At 33.9% G+C, this 24,532-nt stretch overlaps 1 protein-coding gene across 7 annotated transcripts in view; it reads left to right on the forward strand.

The window, feature by feature from the left end:
* FSTL5 (follistatin like 5) overlaps window positions 1-24,532 on the forward strand; it is a 380,792-nt gene that overhangs the window by 254,199 nt on the left and 102,061 nt on the right. For all 7 annotated transcript variants that reach the window (XM_086888378.1, XM_023924904.2, XM_086888377.1 and 4 more), the window contains one exon: window positions 7,336-7,456. In XM_086888378.1, coding sequence (XP_086744504.1) covers window positions 7,336-7,456 — 121 coding nt within the window. The remainder of the gene's footprint in view (window positions 1-7,335; window positions 7,457-24,532) is intronic.

Genomic DNA, 24,532 nt, shown 5'->3' on the forward strand with positions numbered 1-24,532 from the left:
ACAATTTCAAATTAGTAATTCAAAAATATCTTTCTGTACTTTTCTAAGATTTGTTTTTCCTGCTGCTTTTTAGAATATTTCAGAATTTCAACTTTTAAGGGACTTTGGTGCCTGCATATATCTTACAAATAATAATTTATATGTGAATATACTATATGAAGAGGTAACATAGACAGGAATCACATATATATAGGTTTGCAAACTATATTTCATTATTCTCTTCACTGTTTGGCCCATGATGGTAATTGGTGAGTGATCTCTCCCTCACTTTATCTTGGCCCATGAAACTTTCATTATCCAGTCAGGGTCAACCCTCCTCAGGGAGACATTACTATACTCCTGAAAATGTTCTTAGGATTAGGAGAATTTTTCTCAGTTGTGCTCACAGTCAAAATTTTGAAATCTGCAGAGTTGTCATAAATAATGGCTTCTGCATTTTAAATGTAATCATATTAAGGAGGTATGAAAAGCAACCTACTTGCTGTAGAAAACAAGGACTCCTGAAGTTAATTTATATTCAAACGAATATTGAAGTTCAGTTTATAGTGCATCTTAAATTTTACATCTCGTCAATCTTGCTGTGCAATCAGGCCCTTGGACTGCACTTATTATCTCATAGGTGTCCATATAGTCATCCTACCTAATGTAAAATTGAAATGAATCAGTTGGAGATTGAAAATGGTGACAGCAACACTCCAGTTTTATTGATGTGTTTTGGATCAAAAGTCATAAGGTTAGTGAATTTGCATCTTGAAGCAAGAGAAACAAATGTTCTCTCCAAAAAAAAGAGCAAAAAAATAGTGTTTCTATTGAAAAAAAATAAAAGCCTATTTCTAATGGTAAGAAAAGTGAGGGGGGTTTTGGGGTATTTTTGTTTCTTTTGTTTTTTGTGGTTTTGTTTGTTTGTGGGAGTTTTTTGTTTGTTTTTGGGGGTTTCTTTGTGGTTTGGTTTTGTTTTTTAATTTTTTTTCTAAATACTTCAAGTATGACAGCAATACATTAAAATTTGGCAGACTGTTTTTCCTGTGGTTTAAACAAAGCATTCTAGCATCAAGGCATAATATTTTTCATGGCTTTGTTGTCCAATACAGAATTGCAGCTAGAAAAGAATTTACCTCCAATACACTGTGTAATTGTAATAGGAAACCTTTAGGATTATGTAGCTCCATGCAGGCTAAATGGACTTTTTTTTCCAATATAAATTCATCTCTGCCTTGACTGCTTTAATCACTGAGTCTGACTCATTGAATGTTTTAGTTTCCAAATCCTATTTTGGCAAGTGAGATGTGGCTTGATCTTGAAAGGACTTACGAATTTAACATTTTAGACCACTTCTTGTTTTGAGATGTAGGAACTAACCAAAGGGAGTATCTATCTTTGCAAACTGTGAGCTATGAAATAGGTAAGATTCTCATCATCTTCATAATTTCTGATCTACCTACAAGGTTTCCAGTAAGGTGATGTTGTTCCTTGGAGGGTTTGGTTTGTTTTTAAAGCACTTTGACACATTTTAAATGAATCCAAAATAATGGAAGAGAATTGAATCTTCTAGTTAGCTATGAATATTCAGTTGTTAACAAAATCATTTGTTTATCTATTTTATCTTATGCAAAACCAAACTGGAATTTAATAAAAATTTGTAAGTGAAATACCAGTGTTTCTATCACTGTAGGCTGTTAGATTACTGTATATTGTTTTTGCCGTGTAGAACAGGGAAAAGAGCAGAGGTGTTATGGGTAGGCATGGGAATAAAATGTGTTTTTCTGGTTATGAATGCAGTTATTCTACTGTGGTGGAAGTGCCATTTTATAAACAGTAAACCTTTTCTGGTTGCCATCAGTGGAAGATGCATAGGCTCTAAAAATGTTTCATCTTTCTTAGGAATGAAATTCAAGTTCCTTTTTGAAGGAAGAAGTGAAATAATCTATACTTGATTAGGCTTAGAGATACTCTTTATTGTTATTTATTTCTTACAATAGTGAACTAAGAAAGCAAAATTCTATAGAAAGGGGAAGTGACATAGCCTGAAAGCAAGTTGAATATATAATAATAATAAAAATAAATTTTCCTCTCCCTTTCCCTCCTTTCAATGATCAGTTTTTAGATTCAAAGGAAGAAGTTATTATCCTTATTTATGAATTAATATCTGCAATTTCAAATACCTGCATATATTTTACTTACTAGGTCAGCATAGGACAAATGTAAATACATTACATTTCTATAAAAACTAATTCTTACTTCTGCAAAAACAAAATACCCCAAAGGTAGTTTGGTTTCATTTTTGTATTATGATAATACTTCTGCACTTTAAACCAGCTGATACTTCATGGGCCTTGGTTGCAGATGCACAACTTATGTCAATTGCATCTCTCTGTCAGACCTTGTTTCTTAAACTGATCAAAATACTTAGTTGGACCTTGGCATTTAAATTTTTACCTTCATGACTTCTGATTTTACATCTAATAACTGCTGATATTAAGGGCTATTTGGAGGGCTTGGAACTCAGAGAAGGGATAATGAGTCTGTCTCCTCATTGTGTTTTTAATCGGCTTTGGTTTTCACTACATGTTACATAAGAAAAGTCATAAGAAAATTTTGCATGTTCAGTGTTAGTTCTATTTATTTTCTGCTATTATTTAGGGACCTATTATTTAGGTTGCATTATCAATTTTTACTATCACTAATACAGGAAAAACTAAACATGTGCAATATTCAATTCTAGGTTCAAAATAAAAATAAGAACCTGGCATGAAACTTTAAAGTTGAGGAAAATTAAGACTCTCTCAGGGATTAGTAATGAGATAAAGTTTACAAACACTGTGATCGTCACACAAACTCTAACATCTTGATCTTTCTTAGGTACCTTTGGTTTTTTCAAGTAGCAGCATTTCCCATTATATTCTTGCAGGCTGTGAAGGAAGCAGGAGCAAGCTTCATTCCTTGAGAAGGTTCAAGGGCTGGTGGTAGCAGGAAGAGGACACACAGTATAATGGTGCAGGATTTTGTTTGCACTCATTGTTTTATCTTGGTTAAGTCCAGAGCCCCAGGCTCAGAGTGCTGGTGGTTCCAGGTTTAGTTCTGAGTGCAGAATTTGATCCAGCCTATCTATGGGGCCCTAATACCTATTCTGGTCCTACACTGTGAGCCAGGAATCTATAACATTATGTTTGCAGACACCAAAGGACACATTTACATCTTCCGAGTCAGATTAGGTCTTCTCTTCTAAGTCCAGAATTGGAAAGGCAGGGAAATGTGCCTCTCATTGGAGTCGTTTGGATAAAGATGTCTCATGTCTGAGCTGTGTAACTTGATTAGTTTGGGATGGTATTGAGGTAATACCTTTAAATGAAATTGAGCACATGCCTTTGTAGGTGGTTAGATGTGTCAGATATCCATTTGCTCCGGGATCTCTGGGTCATTCTGTGATGCACAAGTCCTGTATCCTTACATATATCAAAGGTATCATGCTACTATAGGCACCAAATAGAGGATGGTGCTGCTGCCCTACAGAACTTGGTGGTAAATTTTAAGAATATTGATTTAATTAGATTAAGGGAAGCTAAAGCAAGGAACAATTTACCAACCTTTATTATCAATCTGGTTTCATAATTAATCAATTCTTCTAATTTATAAAAAGTTATACTGCCGTGGAAGATGGTGGAACAAGTAATTGAACCCCCCCTTATGCAGTCAGAATTAATTTGGAGCACAGTTCTCACAGTGTCTGGTGTTTGATGTACTTGGTGTTTTATCAAGCACTGAGTGGCACTGTTGTGATGATGTACTTGCTTTTAGGGAAGATGAACACGCGATAACTGAGTGACCATATTTGATTTAAAGGAAGGTTTTGTGTCTAGTTGTATTTATGTATCATTTTCCTTAGGGAGGTAAAAAAAGGCCATTAATCACAGGCAAGCAAAAAACCACTGACCGATAACACTTCAGGTAAAGTGGATTAATGAAGGATGTGTTACGTTATTTGTGGTCTAGTTTCATAACAACTGCAGATTTTTCATTTTGACTGTCAGAAATCAGATTAAAAGGAATGAAACAATCTATTCTGATGTGCAGTTTGTTAGTTTTAATCAGATTACCTTTCCCAGTCTTCTAAAATTTGGAATTGTACTGACAATTTCTGAGAGGCTCTGAACTGAGGTAACAGTATAGGATTTCATAGGAAATAGATAATTTTGTGCTTTATCTTTTAGAAATTTAACCTTTTCCAGAAAATGCAAATCCTTCCTCAGTGTTTCAAATGTATAATTTCAAATGTATAAATTTCATTTTTTGGAAAAGACATATTTAATTTGAAAATGTAGATAAGTTTCTAAGTTTTCAGTATTTAGGGGGTTTCCCAATGAACTGTGAACAGCTTTGCTCTATATTTTGCCTTTTATCAGTTTATAATATTGAATGTAAATGCTTCATTGTCTTTATGCAAATTCAAACTAAAAATTGTGGGCATAAATATTTGCAAACCTTCTCTGGTGTGAATTTTCAACTTAAAAGTTGGAAATACAATAATCCATGTTTGACTTGTATGGCACAATTATAAAATTGCTCAGACAATCAGGCTTTAACCTTTAGAGTAAGTATTTTGCTCCTAGGTTGTAACTTGATAGAAATTTTGCCAGTTTTTCTTCTGCCTCCCTAACAAATCACTTTTTAGTTTAACTAAAGCGTAGACAGTCTGTGTTTAAAGAATTGGCTTAAGAAACAGTTTCCTTTCATTTTACTTTTCTCCATGGACAGAAATTAATAGATTAATAGGATCAAAAATGTCAGGCACAATGTTGGATCATCTGTGAAACACAAGTATGATTACACAATGATGTATCATATACATGGAATTTTATTCTACTTATTCTACACTTTTAAGTAAATTAATGTCTTGCAAAAAACTTCCATAAGGAAGTGTGCAAACTTAATTTGTCAGGCAGTCATATTGGCTTTGCTGGAGTCTCATATGGCTTGTAACTTCATGCCACAGTTTATCTGCACTTCAATTGGCTACAGAAACAGGTATTTTTTCAAAATCCAAACCCTAAGATGTACCTGGTTCTGGGTTGTATCTCATGTGATAGAATATTAGTCTCCCTCCCCTTCAAAAGGAAAAGCCAACCAACAACCCAAAAGCTCCATGAAGGTTAATTTTGCTTCTGATCACAGAGCTGATCTGAGTCACAGGTCCCATTGGAAAACTGGGAGATGGCTAGATCCTGAACAAAAGAATTCAGGTTGGAACAGATCTTACAGCATTAAGATTAATCATCACATAAAATCACTTGTGTGCCTTCTAAAATCTATCCTTACAGACTCACTGTTTGGAGGTTTATCAGCAGTGAGTGTATTTTCCAAGGAATTCCAAAGTATATCACCAGCAAAAAATGTCTGTACAAAATCAAACATTGAATCTTTTATTTGTAATCAAAATGATAATTTCAGTGTAGAAAAAATTAAATAATTGCCAGAGTGATAAAATGTAACTGTCTATAGTATCATTCTTTTAAAATATAGAATCATTCTATCCAATATTTTTTTTTTAAATTATGATTCTTCTTTTTAAAAATATGTTGCTTTTAATTTATAATTGGTCAATTTGAACAGATAACAGATTTTAGTTCAAAGAATGGAAGCTGAGAACATTAATTTTAAATTTAAAATGTTGTACAATAAAGCTAGGTGTTTTGGAGATTTAAAAAAAGGTTTTCTTCAACCTTAGGTATAAAGTTTAATGCTTAGTTGTACAATTGGAGATAGTGAAAGCAAGCACTTAAAACAATGAAGCAATGAGAGGCACAATGCTTCTTATACTGAATGTTCATGGCCTTGAAATTTCAGTGATTGCTGAAGTTTCCAATACACACCATTACATATTTAGTACTTGTATAACTGTAATGGGTTTAGAGTTACTAATTTTTCCCAGACTACATTTTTGTCCTCTATGTACCAGCTGCAAGATCTACACAATTTCATATTTTCTTAATTCACTTTAATGTGAACTCAATAAAAAGGCTTTTAAAGGATGGGAAGTAGTTAGCACTAATATTCAGGTAGCATAGTATGTGTTTTTAATTGATAATAGCAAAAGGTGGTTTAGTAGTGATTTTTCTTATCTTTCTAAATGGTTTTCATACTCTCTAATGTACTAACAAGGTGATTATCTTTTATAATGCATTTGTATTATTATGTAGGAGATGACTCCTGGTAGCATAAAATGTTTGTCTTTTTGTTTCCTCTAATGCTCCTGTTATACCCTATTATTCTTTTAAGTATTTTGTGTTTACAATAATAGTAAGTGAATGAATTCCTTTGCAGAACAACTGAAACACAAAAGCCCCTGTATCCCTTGTTTTCCAGAAGATATTCTGGAAGATGTTTGTGCAAATAATAGTTTTGTAGTCATCATAGGAGACTGATAGAGGGTTGGAAGTGTAATTATTTTACCAAGGAATTAACTATAGTTATATTTTTCTTCTCTGCCTAAAATAAACTGTAAACTATGCAATGTTACAATGAAATGTTGCATTAGGTTGGGCCCTTTCAGATGTGTGGTAGTGCTTCTAATCCATGCCTCATGTAATATGGCAATTCTAAATCACTCTCAGCATCTTAAAAATTCCTTGGCTGGAATCTAAGATGTCTACAACATACACAGACCTAAAACAGAATGGTGCATACATTAAAGAACATTTGTCTGCAGTAAGTGCAACTGAGTTAAAAATCTGACAGCCATTAATTTTGATCCATTCACGAATTGTATGTGTCCCCATTGAGAAACAGGAGCCTTTTCAGGTCAGCTACTTATACAACAGATTTTGGTAAGGTAATAGGCTTGTCAAAAGCCTGTAAGAACTTGATACAATTAGTAGGGTAGTAAGAGTTTATATTAGCTATTTTTGAGAGTGTTTGCATTTGGTTTCTGTGGTTAGAAATTAGAGGAAAAAGACATTATGCCATTTATACTTGGGAAATTGATATTTTAGGTATATTTGAATGTTTCTTAGTCACCATATGTGTACATATAAAGGAAAATCACCTTTAAAATTCCCACTGTCTTTATAGCGTTTCAGTCTATCTCCATTATATATATATGCTGTGTATATTCTAAAAAACTTTTGTGTAATTTCAGAGAGTCTGTCCTAAGGGTATTAACTTTTAAAAGTGTAATAAATAATTACAAAGTAACTGGAAATCCCTGACTTTACACAGTTGCAGTTCATTGCCCCACAGCAACCTTAAAATGATCTATTAAATGATTATTAGAAACAATTAATTATACCAGAGAACTCTAAGAGCTCAAATGTAATTTCATGGTTATAATTTTCTTGTCAGGTAATAAAACGGGATGAGCTTGGCAAGGAACCGTCTGACTGCTCTGTGTTTGATTTGCTGAAATATGATGATTATAACAGTGACAAGCACCTAGCTCTAGAAGAATTCTATAGAGCTTTTCGTAAGTACCAAGACTAGCCTGTTCCTTGAGTCTTAATTTCTCTTTCTTTCTTTTTCTAAATGGTGGTATTTTGATTCTTGAAGCCTGAAATATCTGGATGCTGTACTTAAATTAGTGCAATTTAATGGTCATGGGATAGCAGAAAACTTTCTAGCAGATACCACTGATATCCAGTAGCTTCTAGATTTATGAAGGATTTTGGTAATGGAGAATTCATGGATAATCTTTTTGATGCTAACACGCATTGATAGGTCTGTGCTTTACACAAGTGGCAAGTAGTGTGGTCAAGACATAATCAATGGAACCAAAATACCTCCCAGCACCTTTTGTTTATGGGTGCTGATAACAGCATTTTTTACAAACCCAGCAATAAATGTACCACTTCTATTAAGTGCCTTATGGCTTCACAGGACTCAGAAGAAGATAAAGATTTGTGGTGTAGTTTTGCAAGGTATTTGTTCTCTGGATGCCAGAGAGGTCTCAGGACAAGTGTGTGTTGTACAAACAAACATCTTGACCAAACCACAGGGTTAGCAGACAGAAGAAAGATGTTAAGAGCTTTTATAGAGTATGTTAAAGGTAATATCCATATATTTAGTTGTATCCAGATAAGAACTGATAATTTTTAACTCTTAGCTACCTCAAATTTAAGATTCAGTCTTGAAATCTGACTTTGCTTTAAAAGTTGTTGCTCCAAACTCAGTAACATGGCAGCACAGAAGATCAAGTTTGTCCTAAATTCTTTTTATAATTGACTAGTCCATAATGTATCTTCATTTTGAGTAATTACAGGCTGTTGCTTTAGTCTGCTTGTACTTGATCATTGGGCAGATGAGCACTCAGCCACTTTAGTTATTATCAAATGAAAAAGGGATGAAAAACTGCTTAAAGTTTTAAACTATAAAGTAGTGAATTGATATGAGAAAAAAAAATAGCTGCATGGAAAGCAAGAAGAATAAACATGAAATGAATAATCAAGACAGACTGTCTGATAGTATCTTAGTTTTGACCATTGAATAAGATTTTTATTTCCCTGAAAGTCTTTCAGAAAGTGTGATTTTGTGATGCAGCTTATCTGAACAAATTACTTACTGCTCCTAAAAATAACTTGATCCTGCTTCCTGAGGTTATCTGACTGCCCTTCTTGCAGTGTCCTAGCATTCACAGTCTCTCCTCTGAGTCACTTACTAAGTCAGCAGAAAAATATTCACCCTCCACATCCCATCCCAATCCTGTTGTGTGATCTGAATTGATTAAGTGAAGGGTCAGACCATAACTCATGCAAAAGAAGTATGAGCACAGCCAAGAAATAAGGTGGAGGAAGAAAATGGGAGATATTAGGACATTGTGATGGTGAGATAAACTAATTCAGCTGCAGCAGCAAAACACTAGGAAATACCTTAATTTCTTTTTTAAAGGTTGTGATACAAGTTCAGCTTACAAAAATGAACAGAATTATATAGCATCTATAGAGACACAAAAATTAGCTACGATTATATCGCTAGATGTTGTACTTCTAGATCGTGATTAAGTGCATAGAGGTAGAAATTGATATAAGCCTTTATCATATACAGCAATGCAATAAGGTTAAAGACATGTTTAAAGCATTATCATGGTTTTTGCAAACATTGTTTTAAGGGAAGCATAACATTGTTCTTCCAAATAAGACTTTGATGTGTCTCTGAGGGACTATTTTGTAGAGTTGTAAAACTCCAGACATAAGAATAGCTTTTTGTTATATATTTTTAATGGACTTTTGAATACTGAAAATAATTTCCATATGCTATGTTAAGCATTGCCTTAATATGAATGTTAATGAAAATGTTAGATTATATAAGATTAGAAATCATTTAGGTTTCTTTGTTGCAGCAGAGTAGTGGAGAAGGCCCTTTTTAAAGCTATGAGGCTGTCTTGGAAGATGATTTCTAGAGTAAGGTTCATTCTTCTATGTCATTAACAAAACTTAGATGCTTTTATTACATATTGAAAAATAAAATCTAAAACCAGCTACTACTTCTTTGTATGGTGTGTGGCCAGAAAACCAAAGCAATGTGGCACAATACTAGGTTCTGTAATGAAGATAAAATAAATACTCTTGAAATAAATTTGAGGATTAACTGTAGTTCCATTTCATTTTATCACCAGAGAGTTTGAATTCAGTCAGCTTGACCTATCTCACCAGCATTAACAAAAATGATATAATGCTATAAAAGTACACTAAGCTAAGCAAAACCAAACCAAATTGAATGTGGCACCCAGTTACTGTAGAGACGAGTGCTCTTATGGCTAAGCGAGGTGACACAGAGCTGAAACCACACAAGCCACGCCGACCCCAGGTTAAGCAAATGTGACAGCCCCTCTCCACAGGCCTGTGTTGCTTGCCTATGGCAAGGCTTGTGAGATGTTACTACTCGTACCAAGTCTGGATTTACCAGGATACAAAGAATTAATATGGACACACATACATGGAACCAGATCCGTGTATGGAATTGTACCCAAGAAGCACTCACAACACATCTTCCACACACGATTCCACAAAAAATATCTCTTCAATTAAGTATTCACCTACACTATAATAAAATATTTTAATTTTCTTTAGTAAAGTGACATAGGAATGCTGCAAATATTTATTCCAAATAGAAATAAACCTGTTTTTTTTCCAGAGTTTTCTTTAAATACTTCAAATTCTCAAGTTCTCTTATACTGCATGAATTATTATTTTTTTATTATGTTACATAATATCTTGTAACTTCAAAATTATGCCATTTTACAATATGGAAAAGATAATTTTTCACCAGCTCAGACACTTTCAAACACCTAGAACAAATAGAAAGCAAAACAGCAAATTTTTTTTCCAAATTATTTTCATAACTATCTAATGAGTGAAAGATTATACATAGCTGAGTAATGGTATTTGAAGGAAATTGTCTTCTAAAATATTATAGTATTATTTGTTATTTGGAGACATTAAAAGACTTAGCCATTAATTTAAATTAAAAAGTGCCTCTGGAATTTTTAACCTCTTGCATGACCCTATCAATTGAACTTGACAGGATGTTTTTCATGGTTTCTTCATTCCTTTTTTATCTACTATTTATTGTACATATGGAACCTAATCTCAGTTTAATACCTGCTATTCCCAGTGGAGTTGCCTCTGTCCCTAATTGTAGTGAAGTGGTGGATTTCAGAAATGTCAAGTTCTCACTGAAGTTTGTGCAGCTGCTAGAATATGTGTTACCGACTTCTATTCACTCAAAATGGCAGTGAAGAAAATTTGGCTTTGCAATGATGGAAAAATTGATCCTATTCAAAGCTTCCACACAGAATTCAAAGTTGTTTGTTTGTTTTGTTTTTTTTTATTTTTTATTTGTGTAACAGAAATTGGAGTCATAGGAACACAGAAATGTTAAGGCTAGGAGGTGGAGGTTGGGCAGGCCATCAGGGGGGTCACAGCACCACAGTTTTTATGCATGGCAATACCACAAGGCTTCTTTTCAAGCCAGTTTGTATCTAACACTGCTAAAATGTAAAATGTACAATAGTTAACAAAATATCCTTTAAGTCATATTTGAATTTGATCACCATTAAAGAGGTCTCATTTTCTAAATGTAATTGTCTACCAGTGTTCTCTATTAAGCATAGAGGAACTTTTGAAAAAGTAGTAAGTAGGCTGGAGAAGGTGTGAGAGAAGGCATAAGGGAAATCCGTGTCCTCAGCCTTGGCCTAAAAAGAGGACAGTAATAATCAAAGATACTAATAGGGTGCACTTTTCTAGCTGTGATTTCAAATAGTATTTAAAAACACTTATGTAAGACTTTGAACACAGGATTAAAAAATCATCTTCACTGTGGTGTTGAACAAACTATTCTATTAGTTTCTTTTTAAAGAATTAGGCAATTGCATTTTGTTTAAATATGAATGCCTATCTTTGGAATTAATTATCAGTCTTGTTTCATTAGCATTTGCAGGTAGGATTTTTTTTCATTGGCATACTTGATTAGAAATTTTCCTGACAAATACCAGCAATTCTATTTTTAATGCAAGCAGTAGAAGAGGAACCAGCTTAAGGGCAAAGAAGAAACATAGGCTGTTTTAAAGGTATTAATATGCACATAATTTTATATCTGTATATGTTTACATACATATACGCGCTTTCTTGTAGTCTGGGATTTATTTTTGACAGTCTCATTTTATCTGACAAAATGGATACACATTAAACTGGACAGCCAAATGTAAATAACTATGTGCAATGGAACAAAAAGAAAAAAAAATCTCTTTCCCCTTTCAGAAGGTCAGATGCTGAGGCAATAACAAACATAGAATATGTGTGAGAGGGTGCTCTCAGCCTTGAACGTATCTGCCAAGCTCAGGAGATGAAGGTGCTACTGGCTTCTGTAAGGTTCTACCTCTTGGCAAGACCACTGTGGTTTTCTGGGTATAGGCTGCTTTCACTCGTATTGTGAGGGATAATTTTTGGTGCTGTAGCATCTCTCTCCTAATTATTTGTCTGCTATATTCTGTAACAGTTTAGCTAGATCGATAATGTGTGCTGAGATGAACCTGCAAAATTACTTCCTCTGGCACAAGTGGATGAAGCAGAAAGTTTAGCTCTAGCTAGGTTTTGGGAGCTAGGGAGTGAAGGAATCAGATAGTTCAGTCCTCCACTGCTTTGGCCACACCATGTAAAATTGTATCCTAAAAGTGATACAGTTCCATCTTAGTGTTTTGTTTTGCTTTTCTGCATTCCTTCCTCAGCCAGTCCCATGCTGAAGGATTTTTCTCCAGCAAAACTTTTTTTAGGCAGGGAAGGATATTTTTAACTTTTTCTGAAAGGACAGGCAAAACCCTAAGATGAAGGAGCCAAACAAAAGCTGAAAAGGGTGTGGAATACAGTTCATATGTTCTATAAACAAAATCTGAAGCAGTGTTCTTCTTTTATTTTTCAAGAGTTTTCTTTCTCTAGTTAATGTCTCCTGTGGTATCAAGATAATTTTGTGTTAGCTGTAAATGTTGTCTCCTTTTGTTTTTCTTCCAGTGTTCTTTTCTAAAATAAATAATCTTGTTTTCCTCCCATATAAAGTAAAATTTCAAAGCAGGTACTTCAAGAGGCCTTCATGGTGGGCTGTAATATCTCAAGGCATACCACAAGCAAATAAATAGTAATAAATTATTCTGTTTGATCACTTAGCAGATGTATACGTAGGCTTTTCTCTTTGTAATTTCAGTAGAAATAATGATGCTAGTTCAAACATTTATGAATAAAACTGATTGAATACTATTAATATAAACCACAAATTTATTATATGTAATTGAACTAACTGCTTTATGTAACAATTGATATCCTGCATAAAATGAAGGCAAAAAACCCCCAGTATATTTCAGAATTGATTTTTTGTTAGTGTAGAACTATTCTTGATGTTGTCTTATGCTCAGAAAAAGGGGCCAGAGAAGGGCTGTGGACACTGAGGACTTGACTGTAAAAATGACATACAAGAAAACGTGGGAATTGTCTAGGCAGAACAAAATATGACCTAATTGCCATTCTTCTATTAATGGTGCTTTGTAGTTTTGCTGAAATTGCTTGTGCTTTCAGGTATCACTTGACACTGGTAATGAGATCTAATCTGTTGTGCAGCTGTTATTTGAGATCTTGTATGTTGCTACTGTACATGCTAATGCTGTATATATTTAAAAGTACCCTCAGTTTTGAAATAACATCCAGGTCAAATCAAGATATCAAATTTGGGTTTCAAGCACTCCTTGTTGCTGAAGTATTTGTATGAAGTGATTTATATACTTCCAGTAATAGCAGATATTACAGAAGTTTTTGATCTGGTCCAAAATTACAGAACGTGCTTTGGGCTCACCTTTTAGGAGAAACTTTGAGGCAGGCCAGTGACTAATGATTTTCAAAATCAATGTTTTTTTTGTCTTGAATCACGTGGAGAGGAAGCAGACAGAAGCTCCTATAAATACCGAGGTCATTATGAACACACATGAACACATAGTTACCGCATTCTCTCAGTCCTGAAAAAGTATTCTAAAACATTACTGCTTTCATCAGAATACCTCTACTTCTGTTTTAAGTTGTCAAATGCAATAATTACAGGTATGTGTTCAGAAATTCATTTTTTGAAGCATGAAACTTTGTTTTTGAAGCAAAATCGACCAGAATTAAAAAACAAGCAAACAACCCTACAACAAAATCTGAATTTTAAAAAGGCTTATACTGAATTACTCAATGGCACAAATGAGACTTCCCACTGAATTCCTTAAGTTATCTTGAAGTCCACAAAGGCAAACTCAAGAAAAGCTGACGTAATTTATATTTCCAATTAATTCAGTATGAGGTCCCAAATACTGCATTTAGTGTGTAATTTGAGTCAGAGCTTTATGACTGTGATGAGTCTTCAATAGTAAAGCATGTAAACAAATAGTGGAGGAAACATTTTCTGAGGGGGAAGAGGTATTATTCTGTCTCCTGCTACCATTAATTCCTTTTCAGCAACAACTTGAGCATGTTAGATTGTTCCAGAGGGTGTTATATTTCACCACTAGCCTCTGAAAACACCAGTTAACAACATACTGAGCAGGATCTATTGGACTTCATGGTAATTTTTTTTTGCTCAACACAATCTATCTCTCAAATTCTTACCTGTGCTATATGTATTTTCAAGCTAGAGAAACTCAGCTGGAAGAAAATGCACCGTCTTCTATTAGTGGGCAGAACTTTAAACTGATCATTAGAAAAAAGGAAATATCTAAGGTTTTAAATATTGTTTCATGGATTAAAGTAGTGTGCCTGAAATTTCTCACATGTCACTAAGTTAATTCATTTTGATGCCAACTGATTTTTCTTCATGTTTTGGGGGAATTGAGTAACAAATTTAAGGCAACCATAGGTTTGCATGAGTAAATAAAACAAATATTTCAAAGGCTCTTTGGGCATCATACTGAAGAAACTAGGAGATTTTGTTTATGAACCTTGAGCTCTGCTGATCTCTAATCCTATCAGTGCATTTACCTGGAAGCTTTTGCTTGCTTTGGTGATGTAAGTTACCAGAGATAGCGCTGTGAAATACAGGATTGCAGAGGATGAGGACTGGAACAAAACACCTCAGTTATAGTGGCTTTGTTTCAGACAAGAGGATTGGTACAGATTGACTTGCATGGTGTTTGTTACTGGCTAAAGTGCTTGAGTCCTAAATGAAGTCCTAAATGTCTTTCAGTGAGCTTACTCTGGAGAATGACACAGAATGGTGAGGAAAAAGTAAAGGTTAGGTTATGACTGATGAGCCAACATCCACAAAAGCCTTTATGTAGGTGTTTTAAGGAAATTTCAAGAAAATATTAAAATAATAATTTATAATTTGTTTCCTCTATCAACTGTTTTAAAGGAAGCTCTCTTTCTTATTGAGGGAGATGAGGTGGAGAAGAAAGATGCTATCAGAACATAAGGACTATGACTGGGCATTAAAGAAGACAATCACCAGCTAATCCACAAGCAAGAACATTAAGTATCTCTATTTCAAGGCAGAATTACTCATCTGGAACTATCATGAATATTAATAGCTCATAAAGTCCTATTTAGTAAGAAAGCCATTTGATTAATCTATTCATTGTTTTGCTTTTTTTGCCTACTGGTGCATTTTAAATATCAAGCACTAATGTTCATTTTAGAAAGTAATTGCTTAGTATTTTATCTAGAACTTTTTTGGGCTTGGGTTTTTTCCCTTTTTGGTTTGTTGATTTATTTGTTGGGGTTGGTTTGGTTTTATATTTTTTTGTTTGTTTTTGCTTGGTTTTGTTGGTGGTGATTTGGGGGTTTTTTAGAGAGGTCTGGTTTGTATTTGTTAGTAACTCTTCTACTCTGCTTTCTTTTCTTTTGTTCTCACGTTTGGATAAATAAAAATTAAAAACAATCATTGGAAGAATGTAGAAGGTTTTTAGAAATTTTTTAGACATCTGGATTTCTTAAGAATATCTGACTAAAAGAAAATCCACAGACACAGTTTTGTACCAGATTTTATGAAATTATGTTGAAAATTCTGTAAATGGAGTTAATAGAAAAAAATTCCAATTTTGCAAAACTTGTGAGCTTTTCTTACTAGACCTTAGAGAAAAGTGCATTACACTGCACTGAGAAGTTTTTTGTTGAATGCCCTCAAATATCCATTGCATACAGTAAGGATAAATTGACTCAGAAATACCTTCATTGTTAGTGGTGGGTTAAATTCCAGTGAAGTTTTCTTATTTCAGGAAATTTCATTCCTATCTTAATTTCTCCAAATAATAAGACAGTTGAAAGTTTTATTGTAGCATTTCTCCATAGCTTTTGAGTTTGGTATATTTTTTCCTCTTTAATGCAGTGATTCCATGGTGTGAAGGGTTTTTTATTTTGTAAACTTTTACAGTTTACAACTATCCTAGTAGATATGTTTCTTTGGCTAACTGAAGTATACAGTGAAGGAAATATTTTATTGAATATGTCAAAGAAAATTTGGATAAAACAGTTTTCAGTATTAAAATTGTCCATTTATTACATTTTAAATAAAAATAAATTGATCTTGGCATCCCAAAAGCATTTGAAAATACATTCACTTCAAGAATTATTTGAAAGTTTGGGGTTTTTAAGGCAGAACATTGTTCTTTAACACATCTGTTAATCTTATTGTTCTACTTGGTAACAGTTGCTAATAAATGTATTAGAAAATGCCAATTGTTTTAGTGCATCCACAAAGGGATTGGATGAAAGGATTCCATCATGATAAATTGTTATTTCTGACTAGCATTTAGCTTCATTTTCTGAAGTTATATATTGAATGAAGGAAAATATAATTTACATGTTGTTATTTTAACTCAGGTAATTAGGATCAATTCCATCCAGTAGTGATAGAACTACTTCTTATGCTTGAAGATATACATGAAAAGCTCTTTTTTTTCATTTCTTGTTTTTCTAAATTTAATTTCAATAAGTCCTAATCTCTTGTCATCAAGCATTTGCCTGGTTAGTATAGCACAGACCTCTAAGTGTTTGTAAGTAGCTTCTAATATACTGTCACTGCTAAGAATATTTGTATGTGTATAGAGTTAAGGAGTGTGTCTCGACAGATTTTAAGATGCTAAAACTTGGTATAAATATTGACAACTATGTGGGTAGGGCAGAAAGAATATCAGCTACTCCAGTTAAAGCTATTTTAATGGTCTATGATATTGTAAACTGTGAGACTAATTTCTTCTCATCACTCCTGGCTTACCAAATCTTCAGAAATAAACATCTCATCATTGCATATACTATTGTTTATATATTCATCAAAGAGTTACATGTGAGCTGAATTCTGTAGGAATATTTATGTATGTATGGGTTGCTTATATTTGATAAAATTGTCTATCATGAAATAGATGAAATTGTCTGACTCCACTCCCTTTGGTGACTGCAGCCTTTATTTAGTTGGATGAATATTATCTGAGATGTATAGATGTGATGCTTAGGGATGTGGTTTAGTGTGGACCCCTCAGTGCTGTGTTAAAATTGGATATGATGATTTTATAGGTCTTTTCCAATCTAAATGATTCTGTCATACTATCTACAGCCTAAAAACATCTTTGCAATTTTCCAAATGTATTATGGATGCTGTTGGATATTAAAAAACCCAAACCTTGCTGTTGGATATTAAAAAAGCCCAGTCTTCTCCCCAGCCCCCAAGAAGAAAACCTGAACATTTTCTACTAAAGGAAATGAGAAAACAGGTTAACAAAATATCCCTGTGCCTGTCTTATATACAGAATTAAATTGTCAGTAGATTCTCAAGCCAGTTTTCTAAACACGTCATGCTTGCAGAATGTCAAATCTTATCTTAAGTAGGTTAGCAAGTGATTTATATGGAAATGCAATTTTGACTGTAGTAAAAAAGAAAGTGTAATACAAAGGCTATGAAGCAGAGGTTTACATAGTGCAATATCATGTCAGAAGAGGTCGAAAAAGAAGATTCAAAATAGTGAAAACCTAGAGAGCAAAACCTCATAAGCCTTCTCTGTGTAGTTATGTGGTATAAGAATTGGGAACCTGATTGCCTAAGATGGCAGGGATCCAACAAGTAATCTGTTTGTCACTCTGTCATGAATAAATGCTGGGAGAAAGTGCAATTTTTTTAAAATTTGTTTTACATTATGGTTATAATTCTTCCCAACTAAGACATGTGGTAGAGATGGATTCTTTGGAGGGAATTTTAGTAGTGTTTTAAAACTTTAAAAAATAGACTAATAGTAGTTTATTTAAGAAATATTTGATGCTAAACAAAGATTAATGTGTTCTTGCTCATGAATTGTCGAGTTAATGTCTACTTTGAGTAACAATATATACATATTAACTTTTCTGGGCTAGAGGAAGTGTACATCTACTGCAGGATCTTTGTTATAAGAGTGCTTATGGAAGATTGCTAAAGGAGCAAAAGCATATAAGTTTCTTCTAAAATATATTATCTTCTATAGTGATTTTTTTCTCAGAGGCTGCCTCTCTTTAATAGCTCTTGATGGATGTCTCACTCATAGGTTTGTTTACTTTTTGGACCCATGTGGAATTAACATTTACAATATTCTGTTTCAGAAGCACAATATAATGTATCCTGGATAAAAGTGCTATCTTTTTTCTTCATTATGCACACCTCCTGCTTAGCTTACTAAGCTTTGTATGGTAAGAAACAGTGAACAATTGTTCCATGTTTCTTTTCTCTGAAATAGTTTTCTTGTGTTTGGGTTTGTTTTTTTTTCTTTAAATTTCTGACATATCTTTGCAATCATCTCTTTTCTATTCTGAAATTCCCCAGTCATTTAATAGTTGCTTGTATGGAAAATCTCCCACCTCTTCAGTCATCCTTGTTGTGTTTCTCTGTTCTTTTTCAAGTTTTACTGGAACTTTTTTTGCAGAGGGAGGGACAGAAAGCGAACAGTCAAGTTGCTCATGCAACATGGATTTATACAGTGCCATAGGAATTTTTTTTGAGTACCAGTCCTTACCTAGTAATTCTTTTTATTGTCATATTTCCAGGAATGAGTAGATGTTTGCATAAACTACAAAGTGTACTCTAAAACCTGTGTGCTCAATACCTGAGCAATGCTAACTAGTTGAGAGACTATCATTCTGTAAACAAGGTTTTGCACTTTTTAAATTTCCTTCATGCAACACTCTCAATACTGAATTAAGTCTATTTAATTTGGCATGTCAGTATCATACGTAAGGTCTTAAAGCAAATCAGATTTTAGGTTTGCTACCTGAACTACCTGATAAGTTTTTCTGAAGAAATCTGTCCCAGAAAATTATCACTTTATTTTCTTCCTACTTCTCCTGGATCATATTGATCATTATGAATTTCATTGGAGGTTGAGGTGGAACTCTGCTGGTGACTTTTCATAAGAGAACTGCCAGCAGCTTTCAAGATCTGGTGTCTGTGAAAGGGTAGAAAATAGTGTGAGTAGGACTGTACTGAAGTACCAAGAGTCACAGTTTAATCCCATCTGTCTGCAGGTTGCACTTTAACCTTTGTGCTGATCTTTTTAGATGCATAGCCCTTTGCCTGCTTTGATCTTGGGGAAACATACCAGATTTGCAAAGCTTGAGAGCAGAATATCCACAGTCCTTGTTCTCAGAATATGTTTGCACAAACACCTGGTCTTAAGAGAAGTAAAACTCCCCTCTGTGAATAACAAACATTAGAAGTCTCTACAGTCAGGTAACAGAACCTACCTTGACTTCTGCTTACTTTCTTTTTTCCCCTCTAAATGTAAATAGAAACTTCAGCCAGGTGATAGATTTTTCAGAATCTCTTCTGTACTAAAACTGCTTTCATTTTTTGTTTCAATGTTAAATATTTCTGTGAGGAAATGTTTCATAACTCTAGTCTGATGATTTCAGGGAACTATTGAATAACAGTTGCATGGACTCCTTTCTATGTGGAAATATAGTATATTTAGTATATATTATATATAGCAATATAGAAGTTCTGCTATGCTTTAGGCTTTCTAACCACATTCACAGTTCAGGTAATTTAATCCTGAATTACTTTTTTAGAATATTGGCTTCTCATTCTCCTGACAGAACTGGATGAGGAGATGTTTTTTTACAAAATTCAGTTATTATAAAACTCAGGACAGATCCAGAGATTTTAAATGTTTAGAAATCCCATTACCATTCTGGGAAAAAGTCTTGAAATTTGAAAGTGAAATGAAGGTACACAATAAATAAAATTGGCAAATTATTACATTTATAAACTGAGAGCTTCATGCATAAAACTGTGAATTACCAGGGCTGTCAACTCTCCTCTTAAAATTCTCATTTCATTATTGATTAGTTCCAGAAATACTTCATAGATTGAAGCATTTTTAATGTTTCATTTTAGGCAAATGTGCAGTATTGGTGTTCATCATCTGTATTTGCAATAAAGAGGAGCATTAAATTTGGATCTATACTAGTAAAATGACTTGAAAATATTTATGCTAACTCCTAGGATTTAGATAAAATGGTTTTACTTGAGCTAGTCAAGTGCAAATACAACAAGCAGACAGAAATTGATTTTTGCATAAACTCCTGTTTTTGTTTAGACAAATTCAGCAACATATCCTACAATAAATAAGCTCAAAACCAATTATCACTCTTAGTTCAGTGAATTAACACTTCCGTGTTCTCTGGATAAGAAATCTATGTTTAACACCCAGTTTCATTTCCTGTGAAATTTCTTTTCAAGTGAAAACCAGAAAACATTATAAGGAGTAATGGACTAGATGTCTTTTTAATTAAGTGTAATTTCTAATACACATTACTGGCTGTTCTCACCCAATACAATTTTTTTTAGGTTATTGCCATATATGTGTACTTTTGCAATATAAAGTAAAACTATAGCTTATAAAAATAGTTTGTTCTGTGCCTTTATTTTTGTATAATAGTGTTAGGATTTTTTAACTTGTTCATCATTATGACTTCATTTAAAAAGCATGATTTAGATTTGCAGATGTTTTGATATTTATTGTAACTATTCAATTGTTAATCTGAAAAACTGAATTAGGAAGCATTCTCTGATCACATTTACCTTATGGTACTTTCAAAATTCTACAATGGTGGAAATTTTGTATTTGAAACAAATTTTTTTGGCTTGCAGAGAGAGGGCATTTGTTAACATGATATATTATATATTATAAGGTATAATGTCCTTTGCTTCCCTATGATTTAATAGATCCCATAGAAGCAAGGAACTGCAAAAACTCATTGCATTTTGGGTAATGTATATGTCAAAAACTGAATATTTATGCTGCAAGTTTATTAAAATAGGTGAGTTAGCTTTAAACTAACTACTTTAGATAAAAAAGTCAAGTGCAACACATAGATTATATTATTAATCCACAGCAATCTCCAGCAGCAAATGTGACTTCTAACTAAACAAGACATTTTGGATGTCTTTATACTCCACTGTGGACCCACTTTGAGCATTTGACTAGTAGTTTTTTCTGAGTCATGTGCTATTTACTGAGGCATCATTCATTTCAGTTGATTTCTTTGTCAGCAGCTAGAAAGAAGGTAAATGATGATAGCACTGGTGGCAAGAGCTGCTGAAGAGACAAATTAGACGAGGAGGCAGTGACGGATGGGAGTGAGAGAAATTTGCTAAATAAAAAGATGTAGAAGAGGCAACCACTCCCTATAATTGACAACCACTCCTTCAGAACCTGAATCTGAAAGACATGATCCTTGGTCATTTCTCTTGGCTGACATCAAATAACTGGGGAGTCCCAGGCAGAAATAGTTAACAATGCTTGAAGAAAGGCAAGAGGCTGTGGCAGCTCTTAGGCCTCCAGTTGCTTAGATCAGTTTGGAGATTCATATACTCTGGAGATCTAAATCCATGTAAGCTGGGCTTTTACTAGTGCTAGATGGTGGGATTTTTATTGCTATCCTCCTTTTATTATAATTTATAATTAAAGTCTTTAAATTAAGGTATTGAAAGACGCTTGTCCCAACTTTAGTTGACTTTTTCTTACTGCTTTATGAAATTTTAATTATCTTTGCACATATGCCTTGTGGTGTTCTGTCTCATTTGATGAAGAGAATGGAGAATGAATCATAAGTGCAAAAATAGCTTTTGTCTGTTAAAACTTCTGTGTCTTTTATTATTGGTGCTGAATGGTGTTTAGTGAACAAGACAGATAATTACAATAAGGAAAAAGAGAAAACTAATGGTAAACTAATGTGTATTTTTAAGTGGAAAAAATGCCTTTACTTTTGAATCAAAGCTCCTAACTAGAACAACGCATCAGACTAATAGTTTATTCAATTTAGATTATTTGTTTAGCTGTACATGATTGCATATTCCTCATGTTCAGAATAAAGGATACATTTGCAGAGGTTCTGGATAGTCTTAGATGAAACTGGAATAAATTGGATCTGTACTTTGAACAAATGAAATGGCATGCAGGTAACAGTATGTGTTGGGAAGCTAGGCCTGTTGAGCACTTGGACAGTTTAACCTTCCTTTGGCTCTCTTCCCATGCCTCTACTACGTGATGCCACTGTTACTGCTCCCGAGACTCACACTGGGACATGAAGTCATGCTGGCAGAGTTTGTAAAACATGTAGCTGTCTCTTCAAAGCTCTTGATAAAGACTTGAGGGATTCTGTTAAGAGCTTTCCAGAAATCCATCTGGGCTTCATGGACTGGATCACCTTTGCTTTTGCAGCCCCAACCACTAGCATTAACAATTCAGATTTTTCAAAGCTGGGATTATTGAAGCACAGAAATTGTCAGAGGTGAATTCTTGCAGGCATTTGGCCAAGCTCCTTTATTCACGTTCCAGTTGTGGTCTACATGAATCATTGTGTGCAAAGCTGATTTCCAGCCAGCTGAATCCCTGTATTTTTGCATGAACTTCCTCTGTCCCAAGTGCAAGACTTTTCATTTGTCTTGGAAGAATTTTACAGTTTGTCAGCCCATTCCTTCTGTTTATAAAGTTCCCTCTGAAGAACAATCTTGTAGAAGTCTGCTTCCTGAGCCTCTGACTTAGGTGACAGCTCCAAGATTTCTGAGGGTTCATTTTGTCCTAACATCCAAGTCACTAATGAAAACGTTAAAGACTATTGAAACCACTTGTAGTGAGCTGACCTGCAGTCTGTGGAATGCTGACACTGAGCCTGAAGGCAGGGTAAGGTACTTGCAGTTCACTCATGCTATCCACACCTCCCTAAGTGGGGTTCAGCATTGTGACTTCACATTCAGAGTGACTGAATCAAAGCCTAGCTGGGGTAAATGATGTTCAAACTAACAACTACTGTTGTATTAGATATATTGCTCATCATTTCATAGTAGAAACCAGTTCAGGCTTAAATTCATGGGTATAGTCTGTTAAGTGTTACCCACACAAAGCTGAATAAACAGAGCTTTTTCACTTCTCTAGGAAGTCCTCTGATGTTAACCCCAGTCTGTCTTTACAGCCTGCAAATTTGTTAACAGCTGTATTTTTAAAATTGTTTATAAAATTATTATTCATTCTTTAGCAGTCTCTGTATCTGAATTTGCCATCAACAAAAGGTGCATAATTTAAACGGATTTATTCAGAGTTAAAAAAATTACCATGTACTTTTATCATATAACACCATTCATGAATGTGTGCCACTGTTTTAATGAAAAATATTATTTTCAACTTTATGGCATTCCTTTTTTGTCATTTCTAATTTCCAGTACTGGGTAAACCTTGTGCTAGTGATGTGCTAAACATTTGCAATTCATCTTATAATGAATCGTAATTGCCTTTATTCCTCATTAGAATTCCTGTGAGGATTTAGAAGATGTAGTGTATAATCCTTATGTTTACTGGTATTATAAACCTTTTGTGCATTCTCTAAACTTAAATGTCTTTGTTTGAAAGTCGTCAGTCATCATGGTTTACTTGTTGTATGTTAAGGTTTTAAAGACGTTTTAAAGAAAAGTACTATTGGTGGTTAAGTTGATGAGTATAGATGATAATAAAATGTCAGTGTGAGGTGTCTTTTAGAGTCAAATTAGTCCTGAAGGTGGGAGTGTTTGTTCCATTATTGGCTTTTTTCAACATCATCTTTTAACCATATTGTTTACATTGAACTATATTGACTACATGAAAATCAATTATATCTCATTCACGTAGAACATAAGGGCACAGTTATGACAGAGACATGTCTGAAGGTTAAGAAAAGAAGTCTGTTTATTATTTCAGTAGTTTATGCTTGCTAATCAGCAGCTTTCACAACAGCTGGAGTTTAGTACACTCCTGAAAATTAAAAGCTGTTGAAGGGATCCAAAGTAGAAACTGAATATAGTCTGCTATTAAAAATTATCTTTAATATCAGGTCTTTTGTTCATAAATTGTTTTGCTCATCCATCCACGATTTAGATCAAAAGTGAGATTAAGGACAAACAAACTGATTTGTGATGACTGAATTTTTGAAAAAATTTTAGTTTACATTTCACTGCTGATACAGCTTGTGCGGTTTATCTGTTTTTCTGTCTGACAGATGAGTAACATCTGTCAGTAACAGATGTAACCTACTAACCTGTCAGTAACATTTGAGTAACCTAGGGAAAATCTCTCTCTCAGAAACATGGGAGCTGAGAAAACTAATGTTAATGGTGATGTCCAGTGAAGTTGGCAAAAAGAGGACTTCAGGGACACCTACAAGCTAAGGAGAACTTCTTAGTAAACAACAGTTAGATGGGAGTTGTGTAATAGTTGAAACAAGCTGCATATTTTGGTGTAAGCAGCCCAGGAAAGTGAGTAGAATCATCTTGAGGAAAGCAAAGAAACTGACACTTTGACTGAGTGTAGAACTTGCAATCCATATTAAAAAATATGTTATAGTTTGCAGGGGGTGGAGTGTCTATGGAAATCAATATGATTGAAGTGTAATTTTTATTATAAGAGAGCTTGCCATTTTTTTTTATTTTATAGAAATTCTAATTCCAGTTTCTAATTGTATTGAAGTTCTATACAACTTTCTATATGTGTGAGAAGACAGACATATAACAGAGCTTCATCCTTTACATTTGTCCTTATATGTTT

The sequence above is a fragment of the Cyanistes caeruleus genome, chromosome 5 (assembly GCF_971803275.1).
Source record: "Cyanistes caeruleus chromosome 5, bCyaCae1.hap1.1, whole genome shotgun sequence".
In the NCBI taxonomy this organism is placed as follows: Eukaryota; Metazoa; Chordata; class Aves; order Passeriformes; family Paridae; genus Cyanistes; species Cyanistes caeruleus.